Source organism: Poecile atricapillus, chromosome Z, assembly GCF_030490865.1.
Source record: "Poecile atricapillus isolate bPoeAtr1 chromosome Z, bPoeAtr1.hap1, whole genome shotgun sequence".
Lineage (NCBI taxonomy): Eukaryota > Metazoa > Chordata > Aves > Passeriformes > Paridae > Poecile > Poecile atricapillus.
The window spans coordinates 23901848-23922683 of NC_081289.1; the positions used below are offsets into that span (position 1 = coordinate 23901848).

Sequence of the window (20836 nt, forward strand, 5' to 3'; positions counted from 1 at the left end):
GCTCTACTCACGTAGAGTGTGTGCACTGCTCGTACAACATCTAGTGCATTTTTTTTCCTCTCTCCAAAGCACTCCATAGTCAGATTTCCTTGTAATAAAACCCTGTCTCACGCTCCCAGATGAGCAAGAGGTGTTCCCTACCTGTCCATAGACAGTTGTGCCACCAGTGTCACATCGGTGTTGTCTGAAGCAGGCTCATACTCATAATGGAGAAAATACAGATGAGTGCGATGGACGGTGAAGCGTTCCCGACGGAATTCATAGCACAAGTCATCCTCGTCCAGCTCAGACAGCTGCTTCTGGAGCTGCAAGGAAAGACTGGATGTAAACATAATTTCCTTGTAATTATTGTAGCAAATCAGAGAGAACAAGGAGGCTGGCATCTTGCAGAGTGATGCAATGAGGAATGGAAGTGGAACACACAGAGTAGTAGGGTTTTCCTGAGCCTCTTGTTACGGCACAAGAGGTTAGAAGGAAAGGCTTGCAAGTAAATTCATAATGCAGAGAGGACACTGCATTAGGGTCTATATATTCTATATATTACATACTGTATTACATACTTTCAAGATCCAGACTAGCAATGAAACATTGACCAATCACAGATTGAATAATCAAGTTTCAGAGTTAACGTTCCAATGTGATCCATAATTTCATCCTTACTAGAAGCAGTGGTTCACACTAATCACAGACATTTTCCACTAGACAACACTCAGCAGCAGAATCAGCACTGAGAGATTCCCAGTCTGCTGCCTCTGCTGGAGAACAGTAACTGCTGCTACCAGCATGGACAGACAGCTGGAAAAGTAACATCCTTAACCGATCCTTTTCTTGAGATTTATGTTCTTTCCACTGCAGAGGTACCAGAAGTAAGCCTTCACTTTAAAAGAGATTTATGCTTCTGGATATCTAGTTTAAGAAACCTGGAGGATGGTAGATAACTTCCTGACTCCCTTGAAAACCAAGCCTCTTCCATGTCAAAATGGGCATGTCAAAGCAATCTAATCCCAAGTCTCTAAGACATGTAGCTTTAAGAGAATAAAGTTTAGTTCTAGGGAAAGGTAGAAGTGAAAAACTGGATAAATGTCTATGCAGATGACCAACTCAATTCCTAAACTAATTATTTTTGGAGCTGTACTAGACAGTCACTGAAAGATCCCTTCCAAATCAAACTATTCTATGATTATATGATTCTGTGACTTTAAAGCCAAACATGTAGCCAGGATATCGAGAATGCATAAATTTAAAAGCACAAAACAGTCATACCTGCAGTAAAATGTTATGAAGATAAATTTTTTTTTATAGTTTTAACAACTGAAATTGAGTTCTGTGTCTATTGCTCTAAAATGTGTGTTACTAATAAAGGCATCATTTTTGTATCTGATTTTGTAAAAGAATCCTGTATGAACAATAGATAATTAGCAAAATATTCATCAGCAAAAGAGAAAAATTCCCATTATATAGAAATTTTGCAAATTTTGATAGAAATCAGTGTACCTCTAAACTATTTCATTAAAGGGATAATTGAATTATAGACATCTTTTTGTCCTGCTCAGAATGATTAAAGTAATAGTTTCACCATCTTCAAGAAAAAAAAAAAAAAGGAAAATGTAGGCATTTTTGTTCTGTGTTAAGAAGAGCTGTTGTTCTCAGAACTATAAGCATAATGGTTGCCATCCACAGTAACGCTTACAACTGGATGTTTTCCTGTGAAGGCTGATGGAATAATTCCTGATACTTTCCTGTACATCATTCTATAATCTTCTGAATAATGGAAATACCTGCTTTGATTCCAATGAGTTTTGGATCAGGCTGTCTGATAGCTTCTCTGCTATTGTTCCGCACAGATCTTATAAAACCCCTCAAGAGGGACTACTTTTAGAAAGATGAGAGTCTGAATCTTGACAAATCTTTACTCAGGCAAATATATTGATATCAAGATCTCTTTTAGATGGAATAGAATCAGGAGTTCTTTTACGTATCCTCGGAGTTTCATTCTTTCTGCTTTACAAATCATCATTCAGCTGAGCCTGCACTCTATTTTCAAAATCACATTCAAATAATATTTGAATTAAAGTCAATATTTACAACAATCACTAGAAAGTGTCCTGTATCTTTCTGTTTCTTTCTTGAAAAGGGATATCAGCGTCACAGATATTTAACAGAATTATTAAGGAGATAATTGAAATTTAAATGGTTAAAACAAGAGCAATACACATTTTAGGAGCACCTTACTATCCATCTGAATGTACAAATGACCAAGCCAGAAGATTTTAATTGCACAGCAGTTATTAATCAGGCAGTCACCAAATAATTATCAGATTGCATTTGGGTTGAAAGCTAAGAGGTTATAAATACTTAATTATGAGTTCAAGAATAACATTTGGAGCTAAATTACGGCTTTGTGCACTATTGAACCCTGGGTGGGAGAAGAGGAGGAGACACAGCTTCTCAGGAGTCCCACCTTTTTAATGGTGAAACTCACCAAATCACAAAGTTGGTGATGGAGGTGAAGGACAGAACATAAAATTTCTCTAATATAATCTTTTCTACAGCATAAATACTATGTGGATCCATTATTTAAAGACAAAGAATGCTTAACTTGGTTTGAAGTTTGCTCCCACACTTCTTTCTTCTTGAAAAGATGTGCTTATAATGGGAATGCTGACAGATCTATGCAAACAGATGCTTAAATACAGTGCACAATCAAAATAAGGACCTTAGTATTAGCTGGATTTGATGAAGTCCATTATGGATTTTTTTTTCCCCATTATGGATGCCTCCATTATATTGATAATGATACGCCCAACCCAGCAAAGACTTCTCAGCTGTAGAGAGACACCATGTGTTCTCATAAGCAAGTACCTGCTAAGCAAAGATTCTCTATTTCTAGAGGAGTTTCAATGCTAAGGCTATTTGCCACTTAGTATGTGGGAAATGTCACCCCTAGGAAACACTCTCACAGTTGAAAAATATAATATATTCAGACTGTGTGGGGTAGATATTGTCCTAGGAAATACTGTTGTGGGGGACAACACGTGCCTTTGCTAGCATCATGGTGCTACTTGGTTCAGAAATAAAAATGGCAGCCATGATATGCATAATGCCAAACAAAGAGACAAATACATAAAGAAATATGGGCTAAATTTTTTCTCTGGGACACCAGCTGTGGCAGGGGATCAGGCTCCATCCCAGGAAAGTAGTCTTTGAAGCTAGACTGGTTAGAGAAATAATTTAGCCTTGGTCTTCCAGGTCTACTTGTCTAACACATTTCCATGACTTGAGGTGTTCCGTATCCCTGTGACAGATGGCAGACCCGTATGATACACGGCAATACCACATGTACCTTTCACTGGCAAACTGGTTACTCTGCTCATGAATCTTCCTTCCTAAGGCTGTTCCTAATGTAAGCAGATTTGTGATTGGAATAGTTTTATTCCTAAACTGCTGTGCCACTGAAACAATTCACTTCTCACCAAAACCCAAGACTTCGTGTCAGATGAAATAGGTTAAAAATCCAAGATCAAAAGTATTTTCTGAGGGATTAGATGTTAAAAAAAGATCAAAGCCCACCAACAAACAATGTCATGTGTGCAGAGGCCAGTTAGATCTTGGGGAAGGGGATAAGATCCCTAATTTAGGCTCTCTCATCAAGTGTTTGAGGTGAGGCGACACTAGGCTTAAGTCACTCACTCAATCTCACACTAACACAACAAGAACTGAGCAGCTTAAGATGAAAACTTGGAACTTTCAGATCATCTTTCCTCTTCCCAGGTGCACGCAGTTAAGTTTCATAGCACAAAATCAACTCAGCTTTGCCACTGAAATGAAAACTGACACCAGCCCAGGATGTAACTAAAATCTGGTTATAAACTGCAGCAGTTTCATTTTCTCCTGTGTAGCTGTCCCAGTTCCCACCAGTAGGCAATTTGGATTGCAACATTTAGCACTTTCAAAGCGTGTGAATTAACAGTTGCCTTTAGCATGGCATAAACAAAGCAGATGATGATGTAGAGAGGAAAAAGCATTCACTGCGTCTTGCTTTGGATGACCTACATAAAGTCCTTCTGGCCTCTCCAATGATCAGTAATAAAAGCCAGACTAATCCCATGTCAATTAAACTTTTATTCCTCCCACACCATAAAATTCTGTACATTTGCTATGGGTCAAATTGAGCCTTCTGTGAAACAAAGCTGTGCTAAGTACAAAGAGGATAGTGCCTGAGCAAACCCACCTGGCAAGAAGAATTTTGCTGCAGCATGTGAAAACCACTAATACTCTTGCTAAATGGAAGTGATGGCTTATCCTGACTGCAAATACTCAACACAAGTGAGGAGGCACACATGGCATATCTCAGACAGTTCTGTATATATGAAATACAGCTCCCCTTGATCTTAGCTGCAGATGTCAGATTTGGTAGTCCTCTGCATCTCCTTTCCCCAGACCCCTGACAAACCTTTTTGGCTGAGCTGTTCCCAGACCCCCTTGCAGCACAATGTCTTGACAGATAGGTCACCTTGCTTTTGCTTCCCCAGATTACTCTTTGACCCATTCCTTCTTGTGTGGGAAGTTCTATGGGTCAAAGTCAGTCCCAGTACTGTGTCTCACCCCATGTTCACTATTCAAGCAGGCTGCCAGCTCCTTAACCCACTGTCCTTTCCTCTTCCTGGTACAAACACTCTCCTTTCTGCCTTTGACCTGAATTTCATCTCTTTTGTATGTGAATCTGGATTTTATCTCCTTCCTACTGTCCAGACATCACTGAGGGAAATGGATGTCCCTCAGAACAGAGACCAACTACAGGTTCTTGCTCTCAGCTCTACTGTCCAGTCAGAACCTGGCACGGAGGATTCAGAGGAAACAGTCACAGAAAACACCAGTCTTTGTCCAGGTCCCCTGCCTGCATCATGCCCAACCCTGCTGTGTCATTGGGATATAGATAATCTGGTCAGATGTATACATGCACATTCCTAAGAAAAAGTCTCTAGAGACCTGAGCCTCCCTAAAGTCAAAGCAAACACTACTGGCAATGTGTAAGCCATGATTTTTCTTCATTATAATTTGCCTAATTTGTTACCAGGTTCCCTAAAAAGTTCCTGGCCCAAAAGTCAGCTCCTTCTTTGAGGTATGGAATATTTTCATGGAGAGGTCATCAGAACTTTTGGTGTGGGCAAACTTCCAAGCTTTCCCCCACGTTTCACTTTAGAAAAATGTGAGGAAAGAAAAAAAAAGAAGGCATAACAGTGTGACAAAAAATGTCCTAGTCCACGTGCTCCTCCACTTAACAATATAATAAACAGTTGAAAGCAGTATAATGGCAACTTTCAGGCAAGTAACAGGATGGTCTGCCAGCTCAGCATTTAATAACAATAACAGTTACAATAATAGAAACAACACAGCTGGGGAGTCAGGATTTCACCTCAAAACTGCAATATACCATCTGTTATTACTAGACTATGACATCACAAAACAGTAACTTTCAATTGCAGTTCTACAAATGAGGCTGTACTCTTGAAATTCAGCAGGAGCAAAGGGTACTCAAAGCATCAGTCTGACTGCAAGTTCAGGGCTGTGATACTGACTTGGAAGTTTCATTTGCATGATATTTTTAGTCACTCAGAAATTGCTAAATTTGTTAGTAGTGTTTATAGTGTATGGTAGCTTGCTAGAATCTCCCTGTTTTCTAGTAGTTAGTATAATTTGGCATGCACAGCCTTCTGTTCATATTAAGAATCTTTGGTTTTGCACAAAAGAAGTAACTACGTAAAAACATAGTAGGTAAGTACACATCTAAGCAAGTGCGTTAAGGGACAGTTGGAGGTTTTTTACACTGTTTCTTTGTCTTGCTGATTTGAAAACTTGAGAAGAAAAACCTGCAGACGTTTTTTTCTCCCGTGTTTCTTGAAAGAATTCTCTAATGGGAATCTTCCATCCTTTCCTTAAACTGAGTGGAATCAGTGATCCACTTCCCACTGATCTTTCTCCAGGGCTTTGGATCAGGACACAGGCTTCACTAAGAGGGGACACTCCATTCAACCTTCAGATCTAATGCTTTGGCAGAAGTACCTGGTGAGAAGCTGTCAGTGGGAAAGAAGTTTTATAAGAATGCTCAAAAGTTTAGTGAGTGCCTTGGTCTAAAATCAGGCTTACAATAACTATCTTATAGAGTAACTATAGAAATATTTTAGGCTTTACAGTAGGTCCTTTAGAGTAAAATGCTGGATATAAGCATTAAAAGCCAGTAGAAAATGTTCAAATTTGAGATTATTATAAGCTTTGCCTTTTAGGGTTTCCCAAAAATCTTCCACATTGCATCAAAATAAGAAAGAAGGTGTAGGAAGGAGGAAATAGCATGGAATAAGTAGGATGGAGTGACTAAGGACATGCTCCAAGGCCCACTCAAGTCAATGACTGTGTTTACAGAAGGATTTCGTTCGTATTCTGAATTTTCCACCCAGAATCTGCACAGAAGACAAAGGGATGACTTCATACCAACGCACAGAGAAGAGTCTGTTGTGTGACCTCACTCCAGCACATACTGAACAGGGGGTCTTAGGGTACTCTTAGCACATGGCAGGCTCCTGCTCCCAACCTGCTTCTGCCACACAAAAGGACTTTCAGCTTGAATATTTTTAGGAAGGGATGAAGCATTCATGTACATACATATATGTGTTTTTACACAAACAGAAAAATTATCCCAGTCTGTGTTTTTTTTGCCTCCAGCATTTCAGTTTCTGGGCCCTACCTGTTCTATCCGCTGCTATTTGCAGTGCTTTGGAACCTAGTAACAGTCCTGACTAGTGAAACTGAAGATCAGCACCTGATTAGATCAGGACTGTGCAGTACATTATCTGAAGATGGACCTCAGACATCTTAAAATTCCCTCTCTGGTATTATACTTTCATAGCAAACACTAGAAAAAGAAAAGTGCCACATGCATATAGATAGTATATATTTAAACATACATGCATTCACATATACACAGAGGAAGGGCAAGAGACATTCAAGTAAGGTCCAATTACCTTTTAAACTAATGCCCCTTTGCATGTCTCTGGCACTGTTAAGAGTCCTTAAAAAGGGAAGATACATAATTTACATTCATTTTAAGGCCATCTCTGTACTGTTGAGAAGTGTAAAGGGGCCTTAGAGAAACAGAATTGGCCCAACAGTACCCACTGCCACACTTCCTTTTCCTGTGTTACAGATATTTGCATTACAAATGAAATGCCTTAATTACAGGTTGAATTGTAAATAAAACATCACTACAAATATTAAGCTGTAGAAAAGCAGTGGCTGGTATATTTGAACATGGCCCTAAGGGTATCTTTTGATACAGCCAGACTGTGAGTGAGACTCATACCAAGCCACTGCTTCTTCCACAGCAGGGCTCAGAGCATTTAGCGCTCAAGTAATTCTCTCCAATTATAAACAGCAGAGCTGTTCTGACATTTTTTCCTCTGCTCCACAGTGCAGAGAAGCACAGGCAGCTGGAGGAGCACCTTTTACCCACCTACACTGCCTAAGAAATCCTCGTTGTGTTTTGGGGATGCCAGTCCCAATTCAGGAAATAAAGGAAAAATAATGGGAAAAGAAAAGATAATTCAAAGAGCAATTCCTACCTCACACATATCTGACATAATAGAAATTATAGCCCTTTATGTAACATACATGCTTACGAATCCCAATGGAAAGCTAGGAACGTGTCTTGTCAGACTGAAGGTTCACCTGGACCAGCATCCTATCTCCAGCTGTGAGCTGCCTGCCTAGAGTAGTATAAAAGCAGGGTGAGTGAGGATTTCTCAAAACTCTAACCTAGACCTCCACTTGTGGTTCAAGAACTTTCAGCACCTAAGCTTTAAAGCTCCTGATTGATTTGCTTTCCCAGAAGAGTACTTATTGAGGATATGTATACTCTTAGAAACATGGCATGCTGCTCAAAGCTTCATCACATGGTGAGTGAAATGTCTTTGTTTTGAAACTGCTACTTGCTATTTCCACTTCATGCCCCCTAATTCTTGTACTGGGAAGAATGGCAGTGGTTTCCTCTTCAGCTTACAAGAAGCTCTGCTTCTGAAGATAATCGTGCAATAGATCATGGGAATGTAACAGGACACCTGTGACACTGTGTGTGCTACAGCAGCTAGGGCAGGAGTGATTTTCAAGACAATCCTGTTCTTAGGGTCTCATAACTTCAAAGCTGAAACTTGCCTGCTGTATTCTACAATAAAAGGACATAGCCAAGTTCAGAGGGGAGTTTATACCAAGGGCAACTAATACAAATGTCTTCTCTTAAGTGACTACTCTGAAGTTTCCTGAAACTGGACTTTTTCCTGTATCTGACTGTTTGATAGAAGGCTGTTAACTTTTTGGTGTCTCTTGGCAAATTAGGAATCACACATTTTTTGTATGTCTAGCTCATTCTTTTCCAGTTTCTTTTTTTTTCATATATATATATATATATATGTAATTTATAAATGGAGGAATGAGTTAGATTTCTTTTTCCGACGCAAGCCATACTATATACCATATTGCATTCTACTTGTCTTGAATAAGAAACAGGCTTGAGCAGTTAGTCATTTCCAGTGTCTGTCAACCAGATACAAGTTCAGTAAAATGTGCTGTTTTAAACTTTAGGGACTGCCATTTACAGCAAGGACTTGCATTTGCTCTGCACTGCTCCCAGGGAACTTGTCTGAATAAATCTGTTTGTTAAGGATTTATGGAGCTCTGGAAAATACAGCAAGAAGTTTGTGACTGCATTCATGCTCTTTGAACCCACAAAACATATTTTGAATTCAGTATAATTTTAACCTGCATTCCCAAAGTGTGATAAAGGTGTGTATCATTGTCTTTCTTTTAATGTCTCAGTCACCTTTTCTCTTCCTATTCTACCGTATACCCTGTCTCGTATCTTGATGTCTGCAAGGATGAGGCTCTTAGTGGTCTTTTATCACATTGAGTTCACCTGATTGTCTAAAAGCCTCTTGCAGAGAATTTTCTTTCTCCATGGGCTTTTGCTCTGGTGGTGCACTCGCCTTCCCGCTCTCTCATTCTCTCTCTTGCTCTCCCTCACCTCCTTGTATCCCCCAGTTAAGCCCCACTCCTTTCAGAAGGCAGCAAGATGGTAAAAGAAAGTGTCTGGGAAGCTGTGCTTTGGGTTAAAATACATCTAAAAATATGGGAATGGCATCTCCTGTGGCCATTTTATTCACAGGCTAAATGGAAACACTACCAGCCTCAATGATGATATTGATTGTCAATTACCTCTTAATTACTAATATGTACATGATACTGGCTTTGCTTAATTGATTTTTATATAGACAACACTGCACATTTTAGAAATATTTTTTTTCCTGAATAAAGTGTTACAGATTCCTTTTTATTTCCTTTCAGACTTTGTAGGCAAAATTGGTACTTGGTCTACAAATCTCCAGAGACCACATTATACAGAAGGAGTTCATATACATCTGGGTAAAAACATTTCAGTTAACAATTTTTTACTTTGGAATTTATGTACAAATGCAAAGGCATACACATACACGTACATCTGTGGGTAAACATCCTTGATTTCAATCATTTTCAAAAGATTTGCTTAGTCTGAAAGGTTCTGATTGCAAATTTTATGCAGATACACATAAATACTGCTTTGATTCGTTAAGGGATATAGAGAAAAAACCTTCAGTCTCACAGCCTATGTATACCTTGAAGCATTTGCTCATTCTGTAGTCCGCAGCATAGCAAAAATTCACAGACCTAAATCCAGCATTCTTGGTATTTTCCTTTCTTCTTTAGTATCTACTAGAGTAGTATCTACAACACAAAACTGACATTACTGTATATTGAACAAATACACAGCAAGAAACAAGACCTCCTGGAAAGTTATAGGTCTGCCACACTGAATCCAAAAAAAGCCCTGGCTACTAAGGAAAAAAATGAACTCTATCCCAGATGAAACCAGGACAAGGTTTAAGGGTAAAATTTACAAAATTGCCTAATGGAATAAGAGCCCAAATCCTCATTTTTGGCTTGTGATGTTACCTCTGTTGGGGATTTTAAAAGGGCAAAATAGACAAAAAAAAGCAACAAAACCCAGGGTAAAGATGGGATTAATACAATGGTCTTACAGGTGAGGAACTGAGGCACAGAGAGATTAAATGATTTGCACAGTGTCACTCTGGGAACCTGAGCATTGCTTTTAATTCTCCTGAGTTCCACTGCCACACACCACCCCCACAACCAACTCCAAGTGTTCAGAAATCCTGTGCTTTGCATGAACCATCCTTCCTATCATCAAGTCTTAGACATCCCACTTACATTTTCACTGTTAACATCTGCTTCACTGGGGCAGCCAAAGAGTTCCCGTCTCAGCAAATTCCCATCATATTCCAGGAATGTCAGGTAGAGGTTGCGGAAAAACTCCACATGCTTGTTTTTCACTCGCAGCTTCTTCGGTGAGTTCCAGTGAATCACCTCAGAGGGAAAAAGAGAAAAGACATCCTGCTGTTAGAATACAGATTTGCTTTATCTGCTCTTTTTATGTGTGTTCAGTGTTCTGCCCTCTTAAAAACAGAAGAAAAAACCCCACAAACTACCCAGACTTCCTTCTGTCTTTTTATAGGGAGGTCTTTGCTGTGTCTTCCACAAGTAACTGTACACCTTGGAGATGAGGTGCTTGGAAACTCATCCACCGTATCACCTGCACGTTTGAGTGAGGGTGCTACTCTGTGTCGAGATGCAGCACCTCATAAGTGCTCCCACAACTTGTATCATGGAGCTGATACTTTATGGACTCTGCTGAAAAACATGGAAGGACAAGGGACCCGGAGATATAGGTATTAAACATTAATCTCAGGTTTCCACATGACTGTTTCTGCTAATGAAATTGATTCCCTGTTTCAGGCCAGGAAGCTTCTTTTCTGGTTAGGTATTGAGAAGAAGCAGCTTGAAATTAATTCCCATACCCATTTAAATAGTTCAAAAAAGACTGAATTTAATCTGACCTCCTTTTTACCATTGCTTCGTTCAAACAAGACTGATCTCTGTTGCATTAACACAACACAGCAGTGAAGTATAACTTTTCACCCTCTGAGTTCCAATTTCTAGCAGATATTTATCCTCTGCTAATGGGAGATGACTGTCACAGTGGCCTAGACTTAAATTCTAATGCTGGCATAAAGGGCCTGATCCTCATTTGCATTGATACAACTCTGCACTGCTGCCAGTGTGAATGGGAATGGGGCCCTAAGGAAAATCCAAGAGGGACTCAACAGTGGCTTGCAGGAATGACTTCATTTTATAGAGGCTGTATTTTAGACGTAAGAAAAAAATCACCGAATACTTTGTATTTGGTTTTATTCCTGTCACTTCTAAAGAGGTTAAAAACAAGACTCTCCTTTGGGAACGTTTCCAAGCTCGAAGTTCTGGAAGTTCTCTGAATCCATCAAGTTAATTGTGTGAAGACACCATGTCACTCACACACAGCACAGAGCTGCAGCACCACGGTCAGCTTTGCCCTGAACATCACAGCTCAGGGAGGGAACACACCGAGCTGAAGCTCAGCACAAACAGCAGGAGCAGCCTGGAGAAGATGAACGCAGTTCCCTTGGTGTCAGCAAAACAACTCCCCAGGAACAGGCAGTTCTCTGAAACCACGGTGTTTGCTGCCCAGTGAGTGGATTGGATAAATAAAGAGCAGGATGCAGCCTGAATTCTATCTGGACTACAGCAAACAGCACAGTCACTCCACTGAGTATTTATACTGCCATAAAAGCTATGGTGCTCTGTTCTGCCTACCCAAAACCCCACAAAATATCTCCTGATAGGAAAAGCTTTATCCATTCCTGAGACTTCACTGCTAAGCCTACTAAGATGTCAGAAAACCATACAAGCACTTAAAGAAAAGCACCTGTAGGGAAAGAAGATAATTTCAGATATTGGCAAATTGCTTTTTCCAGTTATAGGAACACCTGAAACAAAGATTATGATGCATCTACACACTGCATAAATTTGGGAAATTATTCAGACCAAATTACTTGATGTAGATATTTGTCCCAGGTAATGCTACATTCTTTTCTGGTTTTACATTTGTCCAGATGTTCAGAAGTGTAGTGCAGTAACATGTTGCTGCATCATGTGGTGAAAATACAGACTACTACATAAATGAAAAGAGCTTTGGGCAGTTAAGGGCATAAAGTTATTATAATAAATTTTCTCCACTGAAAAAATGGATCTTCAAAATCTCCTTTCTTTGGAAAGAACTTGAGTATTTCCTTCGCTGTATTTAACTACAGCAAAGGCATTAATGCTTGAAAAAAATCTCAGACACTGAATTCTACCTCAGGGAAATGGGCACATGTAAGAACCTAAGGCTATTTAACAGTTTTACAGGGTACCAGCATGCATTTTTACAAGCAGGCATAGAATGGAAATTGTCTGCCGGTAACTTGTACTTATTTAAGAGTGAATCAGAGAAAGCTAAGAAGATGGCAAATGGGACAAAAATACTTGTTAAGAAAAACCTTCTGTGTGCTTTCCACACTGCTCCTACACTTCATGTGTGTCCTTTTAGATACTCACAAGCATCCTCCTGTTCACAAGCATCCTAATGCTGCTGAGCACTCTGAGCACCAGAGACCTGGGGACTGTGAACACAAACATGGATAATGATGATAACCTCAGAAATTCTCACGGGACAGGCTCCTCGGTACTGCACGAAATTCCCATCAACACATACGGTGTTACATCCCAGCCAGGCATTTGCTGATGTCCCAGTTGTGTGGGAGATGATTTCAAACCCAGACAAATGCAGTTGTTTGTCAGTGCAGAGGCTCTTTGCTGCCGTGCTTCAGGATCTGGTGTGTGTGCAGAAGCTGGTAAGTGTCAAGGGCTTAGCTGGTGGTTCAGATCTGATCAGATTTGAAACGTGTCAGGATGATGCACATAAACTGATGTCAGGAGCCTGGAGTGAACTGCACAAAGCTGAATGGAGCCAATGACTACCAAAAAAGCTGATTTTTTAATCAAGAAGGACAGCACATGCCAATGTGTGCTAAAATGAAATGCTAAAGAACATCAAGGAACTATGCAACCATCTAGATGACCTGAGGTAGAAAAACCACAAAACAGGTCTAGCAAAAAAGCTGCTTTTCAAATGTAACACAATTAGAGAAACACTGATATATGGAAGCATAAAAAAGAACAGCAAGTTACAAAAAGCAATAAGACTCTTAACCATTGATATACAACACTACATCCAAAGACCATATTCTTTTTTATGTCAGCCCACAAACTGACATTCAGTTCTGGCTGTCTGATACGGTCCATTGCACCATCAGCTACACCAGAATTTGTGCAGGCCAAGACACTCCTGTATAGACTGTGATGGGCATCAGTGAGGTACATGATAAAGACTGCACAGGTAAAGCTATGGCCACTGCATTAGAGACTTTACTGTGCACAACAGTAAATGGATTGGAGAAATAAAAAAAGATCAGCTGGCAAGAGACTACAGGGAAATCAGAAAGCAAAAAAAAAAATTCACTTTGTTTGAAGACTGTTATCTCCACATTAAAAAGAGAAAGTGGATCTAGAAACTGAAAATCTCATTACTCCAGCATCCCTGTTTCAAGGCTGAATAGTGCCATAATACTGTGTTTTTGTCTTATTCTAGTTTCTAAGCTATTCCAAAGCTCTGATGGTTTACAGAGGAAACTGCAGCTGGAAATACAAAATTCCAGTGCCATTATCTGGTAGGCACCTCAGGAACAATGCTAGCCTTGAGGTTGACCTACGGATCCTTCCCGCTCTTGATCACAGCCTCCCGAGAACTATGAGAAAATACACTTCTTTAATCTTCATTTAGCAATTTAAGTACTGAAAGATCAGAACTTAAAATTCCACATCTATTTAACACTTGGTTAGTCGTCATTAGCAATTTGGCACTATCCACATTTCTGTTAATACCATCCCAGTTAATCAGCAACCATTCCCCCTCCCTGATTACACACAGCCAGCCTCCTGGAACACTTCCATACGCTTGTGGCCTCTAACAGGCTAACTGCACTCCCAGTTCCCATTTATTCCCCAGGTTCTGACCCAAGGCACTCGAATGATGACACAGTGGGATCAGAGATGGGACGGAAGAGAGGATGTTATATGCTGGGAGAGCCTAGGAGGGCTCTAAGAACAGTTATCTGGATGGAAATACACTGAAAACAAAAATCCTAGCAAACCTCCCTACATTACCATTTGCATTTAATCTCTGGGGAGATTAAATATTTCAAACATGATGTTCAAACCACTAAACAACAAGCGTGAATACAACATTATTTCTATAGGTATCTTTAACCATTTTTTTTCCCCCTGAAGCATTTTCTCTCTCAAAAAGAAGTATTTAGCCAAATGTTTCCTTAACCACAATCTCTTCCATTTTTTCACCCAAAGACACATCTTGATAACTTCTCACTCTGTTACAGCCTTTCCAGAATCAGAGAGCACAGGATATCCTGTATAATTATATACCTGCTTTCCAGGCTGAAAGGCAAGAAATAAGAATAAATTAAGCTTAAATCTAAGCCTAAAGAAATTTAATTTTGCAAGGCACTGAACAGATATCCTTAATTAAGCCCATGAGCACTTCACAATTTAGGTAAACAAGTGTTATTTTGTAAACAGGAAGCTTTCCTGCTAAAAAACTAGACTCCTTGCTTAGGTAACCACGCCCTTCACACTGAAATCAGTAGAAGTTAAGCATTTGGCAAAACTGCACAGTAAAGCCACCTATATAGGTCACTTCAATGCCATCTCAATAGGCTTCTTAAAAAGTTTAAATATGTCCCAAATCACATGGCAAGTATCCACCACATGTGTAACTTACGCCTTGATTAGAGATGTCTCTAAACTCTATTTTTAAACTGTATTTTATCAGAAATTAATGGTTTAATAAAAGCACCAATTTCCTCAGAAAGGTTCATTTACTTCATGAAAGTGTCATCACAGAGATTTTGTGGTATTTCTAAAGCACCTAAGTGGAAGAGACTCAGGCTGAGGTATCCAGCAACCCTAAGGTCCAGGCAGTGCTTTTTGGACGTGGAACTGAAATCCCTGCCCTGCCTAATTTGGTGCCCATGGTCCCAGGGATTACTTTACTCCCCTGATTACAGCCACTGCTGTATGGCACTAAGCTGACAGATGGTTCCTGCCTGCTTCTTTTCAAAGGTCCTCTGAAGGATTCTTCAACTTCTTTTCCTTCAGCTCCTATGCTGATGTTTAATAAGACCTCCTGCCTGCAAAACCACCCCTATAAACCCATGGTGCTTCCTGTTGGGCAGGACAGAAGCACCTGACTGACTCCAGTGCTCACTCAAAGGAGGGGTATTGTTTAACCCTTTCGAGCCCTCACTCCTCTCATTGCAGCTCCTCCTTTGTTGGCATTAAAAGGTGCAAGGCTGCAGAATGCCACAAGAGCTGCAGGTTACAGCAGAAGTGCTTGGACAGCATGGGGCAGCTCAGGGACTGGAACACAGAGAGGTGAAATGGGTCATGTCTGAGGCAGAGCTGAAATGAGGTATTACAGTTACAGAAAAGAAGCTGTTTAAACTCCTGTAAGCAGTATCACAAAGTCATCTCAGTGTGGAGGACATTCCCAGGGAGGACACAGTGAATCACAGAACACAAGTTCCCAATGAGGAATTTATGAGGTTCGTTATTTATCTATCTGCTGATTTAGTATCAGCTGTATTCAAAACCAGTTTGAAAAGCCATCAATAGGTTGTAAAGCAGTTGGAGTGTGTGTAAATTCTAATAATTTGATACATTCCCATTGAAGAGTCCAGCATCTGATTTTAGTGATTGTGAATTACTAGATTGTCTGTATGTAAATAGCATCTGTATCCTTGACAACCAGACTTTATGACTGACTCATTCAATGAGGTCATGATTCATTGTCAGAGGTATCAAAATTCACTACCACCTTTCACAGTGCTTTCCTGCCATTAGGTTTGTGCCAAATCAGAGTAACTGAGATTTCCTTACAGACAGGAACAAACTACCAACCAAGAAGCAAGCAAAAGCAGGGAATAACCCAAAAAAAGCAATGCATAAATGAACCTCAGATTCAGACCGGTCCCCCACCAAAAAAAAAATAAAATAAAATAAAAACAAAAATAAAAAAAATATAGAGATGCAACTTAACGAGGCCTAGAAAGAGAAAAAGGTGATTAGAATCCTCTTCAGGCAGTATGAAATATTCAACTGCTCCCTAAGCCTTGCATAAATGTGAACAAAGCAGCAAAGAAGTGTCTGCACACACACAGAGATCCCTGAACAGCCGCCAGCCCTGGGGGTCCAAGTTTATTTGACACAATGTTGTGTATAAGAGATGACAAATCCTCAACTCCCATGACTTTGAGGCCAGATGGAATTAAATCAGCACCTTTTTGGTCTGACAGAAGGAATGCACTCTGATTTGGCTGAGGAATACTTGACTGGGTCAGCTTTGCCTTTGAATTTAAATCTTCCATTCACTTCCTTCTTTCCTATGCTATCCTTCTTTATCCCCCAGTGCAAACTTCAAAATCTGTCTTTCTTTCCCTCTTACCCTGGAGGTTTGTTTTACCTTGTTTCTCATTCCAGGCTTACCATGAAATACAGAATGTGCCAAACCTGTTGTGTTGTACCATTTATATTAAATGCCATGGAACTGACTAACTCGGGTGATTTTAAGAGTGAAATTTTTAACTTGGGGTAATGACATTTGTTAATTTTTTTGTGAGACTCATATATTTAACCAGATGGTTTCTTTACAAAAGTAGAATTTTGATAATTTTCATAATGCAAATGTACAACTTTAATTGGCCTATGCCTTTTTTTTTTTATTTTTTAATTGTATAAAGAATTTTAAACAGTGCTGCCTGAGGGCCAGTTCTTTAACTGCTCAGTATGGGAAAAGCTTTATTGAAACCATGGGGGTTTATGTGCACTAGATAAGGCTCTGGCCTTTCTTTCAAGGCAAAGAATTTCAGCCCTGATTTAGTATGTAGGGGATAATTTTAGTAGTGTGAATAAGTCCAGTTTAGCTGAAGAAATTGCTTATGTGTCTGCACCCCTTGTTAAAATGCCTCAGACCAGAAAATCAGTGGAGAGTATTACACATCTTAGACTTCACTGCCCATGCTGTAATGGAACTGAGACTCTGACACAATATACAGCAATAAACAACCAAGCCTGAATTACAGTTGTAAAGATAAATTTGTTAGTCAACAAGAAAGAAAGGATTTATCTTGTTTTTAAAATACTTCTCTCAAATGCTTACTTGTAGGTGTTATATATGAGTTAGGTATCCTTCACCTGAAGCAGATTAGTTAATACAGTCACTGGACTCAGAAGATCAGAGGTCTGTTCTGAGGTGAGCTCCCCCAGCCTCCAAACCCACTCACAAAGATGACACTTTGTCTGTCTAAATCCAGATGTACAGCAACACTGAAAGCACCTTACAGTTATCCTGCCTGCCCATCAGCTGCCCTGCCAAGAGGGCATCTTCTCCTGTAGGTCTGTGCTGTATCTGCCACTCCTATATGGATACTGCAGAGTCCCTGTGGTGACTCAAACCACGTTTAGTCAATGGAACCAAACCCTTGATCCTTGTTATCAGCTTCAGTATCTTCCTCATGTAGAATGGATGTGTCTTTACCTTGTGCTGAGTCCAATCTGACTGTCTCAACTACATAAATTAATCTCAACCTCTAATTCACAGCAAAATACTGAGCTATGTCACAGATGGGAGGTATATTTTTCTGAAGTTCACCTTTTAGGAAACATTTTCCCTGTTATACATATTTCTTTATGTTTTTACAAAACAAAAAGCGATTGCAGGCCCTGCAATCCCTGTCATATATGATTCTCAACATGAATGCAGTGCTAAAATCTCTACTGGCACTTTGTTAGAAGGCATAAAACCATCATGCTTTTAAAGAGCCCGTGTTGATCCTTCCCTACAAACATATATTATAAACTATTTAGTGATCAGTGTACTGACAGAATAGTGATTTAACTTTAAAAGTTGTCCTCTGGATCACACCTGAATAGTCAGCTGTGAATACTTCATATATGAACTTAATCAATAATGGCCAGTTTTGAGAGGTCAGTTAACCCATGTGGAAGAACTTCTGTCTCTTGGAAGCACAGCTTTTGCAATCAGTGTGTTGAGAGTGATTGATTTTCTATATACATCCAGTATCTGGTATTCATATTGAACACTCCTGCCATTACTCTACAAATTATTACAAGGGAAAACTTGGTTAGATTTAGGATATAATTTGTACAAAGAGGGTGGCCATACTCTGGAACATGGAGCCAAGGGAGCATGGAAAACTCAGTGTCTGGAGATTCAACACTCATCTGTACAAGGTGCTGAGCAACTGGGTCTATGTTGGTCCTGCATTAAGTGGGGCCTGGATGGTCTTGAGAGGGCCCTTGCAACCTCTTTCAATGTTTTGTGCCATTCTTTTTTTAAAAAAAAAACATAAATTACATTCTCAGAACATAAATCCAAACATACAAACCTTAACTGAATTTTAAAATCAGTCACTAAAACCTACCTAATATTTACTATGTTCTGATACAACTAGTCCACTCTGATGGAACCTACTGTGGCACAGTCTTACTCTACACCTGGAAAAAGCTCAATCAAGCTTCAATTCTGAACTCTCTGCAGGCTACATTTGAGTCTTTGAGACCGGTCTTTCAAAACGGCCACAGCACAATTGATGCTCATTTATGCGTATCTATTAAAATTTGTCCTGCTTTTCTATTCTGCTTGTTAATAGTAAAAAATGTTCTATTAAACTGACACTATAGCTTCATTTCATTAAATTAACAGGTTTTTACTCAGCCTTTTTTTTCAGGACAAAACCTAGAAAAATGAGTGGCAATGTTGTCACACTATATTAGGAACAACACAGCATGACACAGACTCTCTAGCTGGGTTATACAAGAGAGCTAGTTTTATTATTCCTGATCTTCTTTTTTATAGACAGGTCCAAGAAGGTCTGAGAGGTAAAACTCTCATTGGTCATTAAACCAACATATCACTATTATTGGACAATTAGGAACACCACCCCTTGACTTTTTCTTGCAAGTAAATAACAAGGATCCAAACAACACCTGCAAAGGTTGTCATCCTTCTCCAAGGACTGCTTGGATTCCTCCTTATGATTTCTCAGGCCACACTTTCTCAGGCTAGTCTGGGAAAGTTACGTGACTTGGATTCATAGAGGCTCTGTTTTCCCTGCCTGCTTTCAGCATCCATACATGACTGGGTTAAGTGTATGCACAGGCTAAATATGAAGTGAGCAAGGTCTTTACATTTCTGCTAATGCATTTCTAGCTAGGGTCTTCCCAATCCTCTCTGAATCCTCTCTATTAAATGATGTAAAGAGTTTCAAACTTGTCCAGTACAAAAAGAAAAGGTTTTGTATTATTTGTCTAGGAAGAGCTAAGATCTGGGACAGCAATAAGAATTCAGTAGTAAGCTGCACTGGCACAGGTGGCAGGTACAGAATGTAAGAAGGAAAAGCACTTCTTTAATACCTTGCAAACCCCAAAGCAGCATCTATATTTGAATTTTCTAGTACTAGTCAAAATGCACAAAGTCAAAGTCACGTTTCCTTTCCCTGTTTGGGTGTCTTCATGAACTCTATGTGTTAGTTTCCCCCCTACTTAAGGCAGTTCATCTTTCTCTGACAGCAGTCCTTCATTCTCTGTCCCAAAGGACACCACCCATCCAACCTCTTGTGCAATGTACCTTCAGGTCAGACACATCTCTGTAGCACTGCTCGGAACGGGTGTGATCAGAAAGCTGCACATTCCAGAAACATGGGAGCTGGTACACAAGGAAGGGATTTTGTTTGATGACTGCATTGAAGATATCCTAAGGGAAAACAGAGAAACATTTGGATATGTTATTTCTACTTACTGTGTGAGGTGATCTCAACTCTTCCCCCAGCTGGCTGTCCTTCTCCCCCTCACAGGCAGAAATTCCAATGGTGATGAAAGGTGAGGTCTGTAAACCTTTCTCCATAATTCTGTTTCCTTGGAGGGTGTTGTTAATCTAAAGGGTGATATATGGATCCAGACAAGGGAAACAAGCTCTCCTGACACACAGAGCTAAGAGACTCCAGCAAAGTTTTCAAACATTCATCCTGTACCATTGGCATGAGGTGTGGTTCCTGTCCTGGTCAGCAGGGAGAGTAACAGGCAGAAAAGGACACAGGGCCTGCTGGTACCAAGCACTGCACCACTTTTTAATGAAGGGGAGGAAAGTGAATCTGGAAGCTACAGTGCTTCAAGGTGAATCACTAGATGTGACTTTAGCTAGCACTTTATTGTTCTAACAAGTACTCCAGGTCCTTTATGGAGAAGGCATGAAGGATCTGCAGAACAGCCTACACCATGAGGGACACATGTTCTGATCTGCAGAACAGCCTACACCATGAGGGACACAAAGTGTTTTGCCCCTCAGCAGCCATTCCACTGGAGAAGTAAGTTACAAGGACAATCTGGTATTAGGGGAAGACACAAGCAGCCTTCCTCCACTCTGCAAAATTCTCCCTCATGCAGGTATTAGACAGCAACTCAGGACCTGACTGAAAAACACAGTGAAGCTGCAAGAATCATTTTAATGAACCTCGGGAGCTTTTGGATTACCCTGCAAAGACGCTGTACAAAGTGCACATCTCCATGTGCACAGTAAGGAGCGTGCTTCCTTTGTGGTGACTGGTCAGGAGCCAGATGTAGCTCAGAAGAACAAATACCTAAATATGATGCTGTATTGAGTTAACAT

The 20836-nt window shown here is 40.0% G+C and overlaps 1 protein-coding gene across 3 annotated transcripts in view; it reads right to left on the bottom strand.

The window, feature by feature from the left end:
- Positions 1-20836, bottom strand: part of LOC131573118 (xylosyl- and glucuronyltransferase LARGE1) — a 270574-nt gene that overhangs the window by 23871 nt on the left and 225867 nt on the right. For all 3 annotated transcript variants that reach the window (XM_058826722.1, XM_058826720.1, XM_058826723.1), the window contains 3 exons: positions 19799-19924; positions 10312-10467; positions 142-305 (listed from right to left, as the gene is read on the bottom strand). In XM_058826722.1, the coding sequence (XP_058682705.1) occupies positions 142-305; positions 10312-10467; positions 19799-19924 (446 nt within the window). The remainder of the gene's footprint in view (positions 1-141; positions 306-10311; positions 10468-19798; positions 19925-20836) is intronic.